This window comes from Mustela nivalis, assembly GCF_964662115.1.
Source record: "Mustela nivalis genome assembly, chromosome: 6".
NCBI lineage: Eukaryota > Metazoa > Chordata > Mammalia > Carnivora > Mustelidae > Mustela > Mustela nivalis.
The window spans coordinates 60,837,404-60,845,467 of NC_139025.1; the positions used below are offsets into that span (position 1 = coordinate 60,837,404).

General features: G+C 54.0%; 1 protein-coding gene across 1 annotated transcript; it reads left to right on the forward strand.

Annotated features, from left to right (window-relative positions):
* Positions 1 to 3,534: 3,534 nt before the first annotated feature.
* Positions 3,535 to 5,704, forward strand: NKX2-8 (NK2 homeobox 8). Its single transcript, XM_082734192.1, has 2 exons — positions 3,535 to 4,023; positions 4,690 to 5,704. Exons 1-2 carry the CDS (start codon positions 3,867 to 3,869, stop codon positions 5,247 to 5,249), a joined length of 717 nt encoding a protein of 238 aa, XP_082590318.1. The 5' UTR covers positions 3,535 to 3,866; the 3' UTR covers positions 5,250 to 5,704.
* The last annotated feature ends 2,360 nt before the right edge of the window (positions 5,705 to 8,064 follow it).

Genomic DNA, 8,064 nt, shown 5'->3' on the forward strand with positions numbered 1-8,064 from the left:
CCCTCCATCTATCAAGGGGAATTTGCAATGTTGCCTCTCTTCAATACTGTATAGATTTGCAGGATTTTGTGAAACACTTAACCAAAATGGAAGGATTTAAAAACGGAATGCAAGATATAGATGCAATCATTTCTTTTAAAAATCAAGATACTTTAGTTTTATTTCAGAATTTTCTAGTCTTAAATTCTTAAGCACGCAGCAGTGGTGATCATCTTGGATAATACTTTTGAAAAGGCGATTAATGCAGACTGCTTAAATACATTCACTATAGCGCAGATGCCTAACGATTAAAAACTCTTATTAGGATTGAGATGCACTACATCTAATTACAGGGAAACAAATACTTACCTAATTAAATAATACTATTCATAAGCCATGTTGAGTTGCAAAATTAGTTCAAATGTCCAGAATACCAAACAATATTTTAAAATCTAGAAAGGATATTCAGTTAGATTGTTTACTTGTGATACTAAGAATCTCTTATGAATTGGAGGCAATTTATATAAAGATTTCCAATATGTGTAAAACTCATTTTGCCTAGTTTTTCCAATTGACCCCATTTCAAAATAATTTTCTCCTTCCACGTCTTTGAGTCTGATATGATGAGGTGATAAAGAAAGCATCTTTCACTAATAATACTGGCTGTTTACCTTCTTTCCTCCATTACTTCAGAAGGCACAGTTTGCATGGAACAAACTCCCAGAGTCCCCAGACTCTGGTTCTTAGAGGTAATTTAGATAAAGTCCCAGAGCCCAGTTGAGAGGAAGATTGGACTAGCCTGCAGAGGCATTGAGGAACCAATGATACAGGGAAGTTGCAATGCTTTCTAGAACCAGGAGGTACAGAGTTCTCCTGGGATATTTAGAACACAGACTGGGACCCAGGAACACTGTTGCCAGGCCAAGAAATCTAAGGCTAGAAGTAATATTTGGAGCTAATCCCAGTGCTAGCTCCTTCTCAGAGCACCACTGCTAGATGTGTGTGTGGGGGAGGTGGGGTGGATATCTCTTCTTTGGGAGCCAAATACTAAGAGTAAAAGCAAATATTTGATGCTGAAGAGCTCTTAAGAATTGAAGAGTGCCATTTACTTATTTCTACATGTCAGTGTGGGCTTAGGATGTTAAATAGATTAAAAGGCTAAGAGAGGTCAGTCACTCCGGGAAAGACTCTTCTTCTGCATCTCCCGACTTGGTTCTCTGGTTCTCTTTCCAAAACTGTTATCAAGCTCACTCCTACTCTTGTGACGGGTCCTTTGGAAACTCAGAAGATGGCATGTCCTCTCCTAGAACATTCTGGAGAATGCGGAGTCAAGAGTCCTGGGGATGAGTGCCTGAAGGTTGGGGGGAAGGGGACTTGTGTGGGTGGATGGGGACCAAAGTTGCTGGTTAATTCAACAAAGATAGTTTTAGAAAAATTCCAGAGGTATGCAATCATAAAACTGTCAGGGTCCTTAGAAGTTACCATATCTATTGTCTTCTGTTTCATATGGTGGGGGGGGGGGGTAGTGTTCAGAGTGATGAGGCCATTAGAGCTAGTTAAGAGCTGGGCTGGGATACCAACTGACTCCCAGGCCAGAGCTCCTGCTCCCTGACACAGCCATGAAGCTCAGACCCCAAGTGAGAGTCTATATTAATGCTTCCTTAGGATGGTCTTTGCCATGCCCTCCTTCCACCTGTCTGAGAAAATGGGCTAGCAAGGGGTTGCCAGCCATCCGACTATCTGGAGAGAAGTCCAAAAAGCCCTGGGCTAGTCTGTGACCTGCCCCATCTCTGGGACTCTGGAGTTTAGGTGCTGGGGCGCAGTGGGCACGGAGTTTGGATTCCTGCCACGCCCTGTCTACTCCTGGCTCCCTCTGCCGCCCATCTCGGAGAGGACAGCCAGGTCATTTCAATTTAATCTTATTTAAAAAGACATAACTAATAAATCTATTGCCGGGGCGGCAGAGAGACGGCCAGCAGAGTCGATCGTGCTCCCAATCCCATTGAACCCCATTGAAAACCATGACAACACGGGACAAGCTCGGATTTATCCCGGCGTGCTAAAGAGCTTTGTGAGCAGGCGTCAATCACCCATTATTTCGGACTGAACAAATGCAAAATCTTGACTGGAACAAATGCTTCCAACAGGTCCGGGGCGTCGAGCTCCATTTCCCCTTTGTCCGCGGCCTAGCAGTTGGCCTGTATTGGGGTTGCCTCCGGCCGACCACCCAGCGCGCTGCGCAGCCCAGGGCGCCTTGGGCACGCTTGACAGGGAGGCTGATGGGGAGGGTGCACCGGACCAGCGAGGCCCGGGCCCCTTGCACAGGAGCCAGGTCCCAATTAAGCTCAGGTGGAGCTAGGATTTCGGGTTCGGCCACCCAAGAGCCGCGTCCCTCACTAGAATTTAGCAAGCAAATACCCAAACCACGGCTTCAGAGGAGAGGCCTCTGAAAGTGCCCCCAATGAGTCCTAGACCGAAGCGGGACCACGAGGGGAGCCATGGGCCAACAAAATGTATCCGCGCCGGCTGGCTCCCTGCGCCTTCTACCTTGATTATTCTCTCCGGCTGGGGCTGTGGGAACCAGATCCGAGATCGCAAAGAAACCCCGGGCAGGCTAGGCTGTCTTTTCTGCCGGGCGGGCCAGTCCTAATTCTCCAAATCGGTCCAGTACCAGACCAGTCCCAGCGGCTGCCTGGAGCGGGAAGCCCAGGCCAGAGGCCTGCCCTGGGGCAGAGGCCGTATCCCCGGGTACTGGGCCTGACGTTGAGGCCACATAGCTGAAGCTCACAAGTGGCGCCAGAGGGTCTGGCGACGCCAAGGAGGCCGCAAGGCCCTCACGGGCTCCGGGTGAGACGCCGCCGCCCGTGGGCCCCAGAACCGGCCTGGGCTGGGCTCTGAGGAGCGCCGCCTCTGGGGCTGAGCCCACGACCCGCAGCAGCCGGGCGGGGCTGGGCTAAGGAGGGTGGAACGAAGGACGTGAACAGCTTGGCCCGATTCTGCCTCCGTTTTGCCAGTCTGGGGAAAGGGGCGCAGAGCTGGGGCTCCTGTGCTACTGCCAGCCCTTCCCCAGTACCCCTTGAAGTGGGGGGAGGGGGGCGTTTGGGATGTGGTTCCTACAGGCTTTCAATAACCCTCGGCCCAGAGGCCGGCGGGACCAGGCCACTCCTCTGTGCCCGCCGGCAATTTCTCGCCTCTGAATCCTTAGAGGGGCCCAAACCAAAAAGAGAAAGAGCGCGCTGGAGTTTAACGCCGCCTTGTAAATCACTTTACGGATAATTGCGGGAAACGAACACTCTAGCAAACAAGCTCGAGAAATAAAGCAAACAGGGAATAAATTCCTGGGTGCTCATAAACCCACCCATGCCGCCCCCACCCTGGCCGACGCTCCTGCGGGGCCAGGCCCCGTGTCAGCCCAGGAGGAGGAGGAAGCTGGGGCTGAGACAGGCGGGTGGTGACCACCGCTCGCCACCCAAGATGTTATTCATTGGTAACAATCCCCATTATCTGTCCCCACTTTGGGCTAATCAGACAGAATCGCTAATGCCGTAGAGCTGCTTCCTGCCGCCTCTGGGAGGTAACGGGGCGCCGAGGGGCGGGGGACGGGACGGGGCGGGGGCGGGGGCGGAGGTTGCACCTTCCGGGCTCGCTCAGTCTTTGGTCCAGCACTCATTCAGGTACTTAACACCCTGCATACCCGGACCTCGGCTTTCAAAGCATCCCGGGTGGGAAGAGTTGTTTATATAAACAGAGATTCCGCTGTAAGCGCGCTAATATCCCGGCAGCCAGCGCATGGCGTGCGCCTCTGGCTCCCACCCGTAGCAGCGGCGTCCCCGGCCGCCCCTCAGTTCCCAGCCTGCCCCGCCCCCGCCTCCATCCCCTCCTTGGCCATGGCCACCTCTGGACGCCTCAGCTTCACCGTGCGCAGCCTCCTGGATTTACCCGAGCAGGACGCACAACACCTGAGAAGGCGGGAGCCGGAGCTACGCGCTCCCGGGCCCGGCCCCTGCGCCACCTGGTTGGAATCCGAGCGCAGCCACTACCCCTGTGAGTAAGCCGAGGACCACTGCGGGAGCGGGGAGAGGGGAGCAGAACCACGCGCCCGACCCATGCGGGACTGGGAAAGTCGAAAACAGTCTTTGCCCCTAACAAAAACCCCTGTGCCATTCGTGACCTACTCAGCACATCCTGAGAGCAGATCCTTGCGCCTGGTACTGACGCCCGGGATCTGGGTTTCTGTTTCTAGAGGTCACAATATTTAAATATTAAAGAAATGGCCTTTAAATGTCTGAAAATGCGGCTACGTTCCCAGGCCTCGGTCAGGGATGGGCAGCAGTGGCGAACCTAGCTCTCCAAGCCTTTGCAAACCTCGGCAAACTATTGCAATAGACCTGGAGGTGGCCTGCGTTGGTGACCCAGCTTGCGGTAAATTCGTCTGCTAGCAAGCGACCAGTGTGGACTTGTTTTAAGAGGGTCCTGGTGAGCTTCTTAGGAGGCGCGGTCTCCGGTTATGGTATAAATGAGGTCCCTGAATTTGGAGAGGTGGGTGTCCGGATGTGGGCCCAGGGAAGGAAATGGTCGCAGCCCTAAAGCCGCGGGCGAGTGGCGGCGCCCTCCCGCCGGTGGCTCCACGCGCGCGCGCGCGCGCGCGCGAAGCAGCCGGCGCGGAGGGGCCAGCGTCTCATCAGGCCGTGTCTCCCTTGCCGTCCCCAGTCTCGGACGAGAGCAGCCCTGAGACCAGCCCGCCCGACTCGTCGCAGCGGCCGTCTACTGGGCCGGTGTCTCCCGGCTCAGATGCTGAAAAGAGGAAGAAACGTCGGGTGCTGTTCTCCAAGGCGCAAACGCTGGAGTTGGAGCGACGCTTTCGGCAGCAGCGCTATCTGTCTGCGCCCGAGCGCGAGCAGCTGGCGCGCCTGCTTCGCCTCACGCCCACACAGGTCAAAATCTGGTTCCAGAACCATCGCTACAAGCTGAAGCGCGCGCGCGCCCCTGGAGCGCCAGGGGCGGCGGAGTCGCCGGACCTGGCAGCCGCCGCCGAGCTGCGCGCCGCACCGGGCCTGCTGCGCCGCGTGGTGGTCCCTGTGCTGGTGCGCGACGGGCAGCCTTGCGGCACCGGCGATCTGAGCACGGCCTCCGCCCAGGACAAGAGCGGCGCGTCCCCAACCGCCTGCCCGTCGCCAGGCTACGCCGCCTTTGGGCCTTGCTCGGCTCTCGGCCTCTTCCCGGCCTATCAGCACTTAGTGCCCCCAGCCCTGGTCTCCTGGAACTGGTGAGGCCATTGCGGGGCGCGGGCACCTGGGGCTACCCCGGACTTTGGAGTGGCTCTGCGGCCGAAGCACGGCTGGAAGCGGAGATCCGGACAGTTTTCCCGGCCCCACCTCTCTGCGGGCCCCACCTCCTTCGGCGCTGGGGTCCCTAACCCCGCCCTCCCCAGCCGCTGAGCAGGGAATTTCAGCCAGCATTCCCCCCCTTTCCTCTTTCTTCGACGCCAACCCCAGAGCTAGATTTTATTGCTTAAAACCTTATTTGTATATTTTAAAATAGCTATTTGTATGGGAAGCAACGTATTTTTAAAGAAATAGAATATTTTTCCTCTTTGTGGTACGAGAATAAAATGTGGAGGGTTGGGTCCCCCGAGCGCCTGCCGGCGCTGTGCTTTCCGGACCCGAGTCCAGGACTCTAGTCCACTCTTCCCACCCCGGGTTGGATGGAAGGGCAGGTCCCAGGCCCGATGCAGCTTTAGGAAGATACTGGGGGAAGGGGTGGAGGGAGGCAGGTGCGGGGAAGAAGCCAAGGGAACCCTGAGATCCCTGACAGCGGGGAGGTGGCGGGGAGATCAGTTGGAGGCCCCTCTGGATTCCCGAATCTGCTGGTGTTTCAGACACCAAAAGTCAACCGAGTTGGCCAGGGTAGGACATGGATAAGCTTCCCCACAAGGACTCTCTGGAGACGTGCCAGGTGAGCTGGGGGTAGAGCGTACTGCTTTGGAACAGCTCAGGCCTGGTGGCAAGCTGTCCTTTTCTGGACCCAAGGAGCACCCACCCGAGCACCCAGAGAATTCGTAAATCCCAATTAAGCCTGCGAGTGCCTCGCTTGGCATCTGTGACCCTCCCCCACCCCCCTTAGTTCTACACCTGGCTGAGGTGGCATGGGGTAGCTTGATGAAGAAATCAAAGAGTGGTGGGGAAATGACCCTCCTCAGGGCTGCCAGCTGAGGGAAGACGGCTTTGGAGACCCCGGATGGGACACATCTGTGTGGGATCTCCTGGTGGGTCTCATTTCACCGGAGGTCCCGATGCACTCTAAGCTCCGGAATCTGGGGTTCCACCCTTGGAATTTGGAACTCGCCTTGGGCTCAGTATGCGGATCCGCAGAGGTCCCTATGCAAGTGTTTACCCCTCGGAGAAGTTAGGGCCTGCCTCCTCGGTGCCCACTGCGAGGACATGTGCTTGAGGAGAGTAGGTTCAGGCATCCCATCCAGAGAAGGGAGCAAAGGCTCAGTGAGGCCAGTTCCAGACCCCCTTTTTCTCCCCCCCCCCCAGGAGGTAGGGTAGCTGAGGCAGGGTTATCACCTGAAATTTTGTGGGGTGGGGAGATAGAAGACAGAGGGGGAAGGGAGTGGGGTGTTTTGGTCTCAGCTGCTGGCCACCTTGCCTTCCATATGGATGGGGTTATCTCAGAAGAATCTCGATCCTTAAACCTCCTTTTGTCTTGGAAACTGAAAAGGGCATTGTCAGGCCTGAAAAGGACCTAGACAAAATCCGCACTGTTTCAATTCAGGACTCTGTTTAATCAGTCCCTGGTGACAATGTCGTGGGTGTTAGAGAGGACAATAGTATCTTTTTAAACCTTTTTAAACCTTGTGGCCTTCAGGAAGACAAAGGGCTTGAATTTTATGGGCTTACAACTTCAATTAGAACAGTGCCAGTGCGCATGGGAGATTATCAAATTTGTATCATAAAACCTCTTTTTAATAAATGATTGCCGGGGAGGGAGCCTGGACATTTTAAGACATATATTGAAAACCACTATGGGGGCTCCCAGTTAGCCCTGGCAGAGCAGATGAGAAAGAGAAGGGGGGAAAGATTTCTGAAGAAGGCCCTGGCTGGGACTTGCCCCTGTGTTTAGCTGGCTGGGTGCTTGGCTCTTCCGTGCTCTTCCTCCAGAAGGAGTGTTTTCTCCAAGACTGGAGGTAAAGATCTGTAACTTTGCTTTCTGCTCTTGGCAGTGGCAAAGACCCGCACATTTGGGAGAAAGTGCAAACTCACCAGCTGTTGTGTCTTGCCTCTTCTTTTCCTGGAGTTACAGAGGAAGTGGGTCTTGGGGTGTGCAAAGTGGTGAGAGCCTATTGAATATGAGGTCCATACTGAGGGGTCTGAATCATGAAGAGACCCTTTTCCCAGGAGGTTCTTTGGGAAATCATATCCTCAGCCAAATTCATCTAGAGGTCCACTCTGATCAGAAAGTCGAGCTTCCCAGTGAAGTGGTCAAAGCCGTAGCAGGACGCCCACCAGCAAGCCAGCTGATGTCCTGGGCAGGAAGGGGTCAGAACTCTCCTATGACATTAGCATTAAGAGCCATTGTATAGAAACTGTTACTTGCTTCCTCTTGCTCCTTTTCTTTAGGCTTGGCCTTTTAGAGAGGAAAAACCACAGGGAAGAGTTAAAAATATATTCCCATCACCACTGACCCATTTTAGAGACTCAGGCTGTCATTTTTCTTCTGTTCTTACCTGAGATCAGCTGTGAAAGATAAATGTCAGTTTTTCTGTGTGACCTAAAAGAGCAGTTCTTCTAGGTGCCGACAAGAGAAGCTAAACCCAAGGCTTCTTTACAGGCAGCTGGGAGAACAGTTAGGATCTCGCTCCCTAGATGAGAGTATTTTAAATCTGCCGCCCATCACCCATATCACAAATGGGATTCACACTCAGTGTTGAAACTTTCTGTGTTCCAGGTATTGTTCTAGACACTTTCACAGTTCATCTCACAGAAACCTTACATATTGTATATGTAATATGCCCATTTTACAGATAGAAGCAGAGGCTCAATGAGTGGGAGTAAGTGACTTGTCGATAGCAGTTGTAAACCT

What these genes read in the sequence shown, in the direction of transcription:
- NKX2-8 (XM_082734192.1), top strand. Translation starts at nt 3,867, where the DNA reads ATGGCCACCTCTGGACGCCTCAGCTTCACCGTGCGCAGCCTCCTGGAT. An exon ending in CGAGCGCAGCCACTACCCCT is followed by an intron (nt 4,024 to 4,689) that starts GTGAGTAAGCCG and finishes TGCCGTCCCCAG; the next exon opens with TCTCGGACGAGAGCAGCCCT.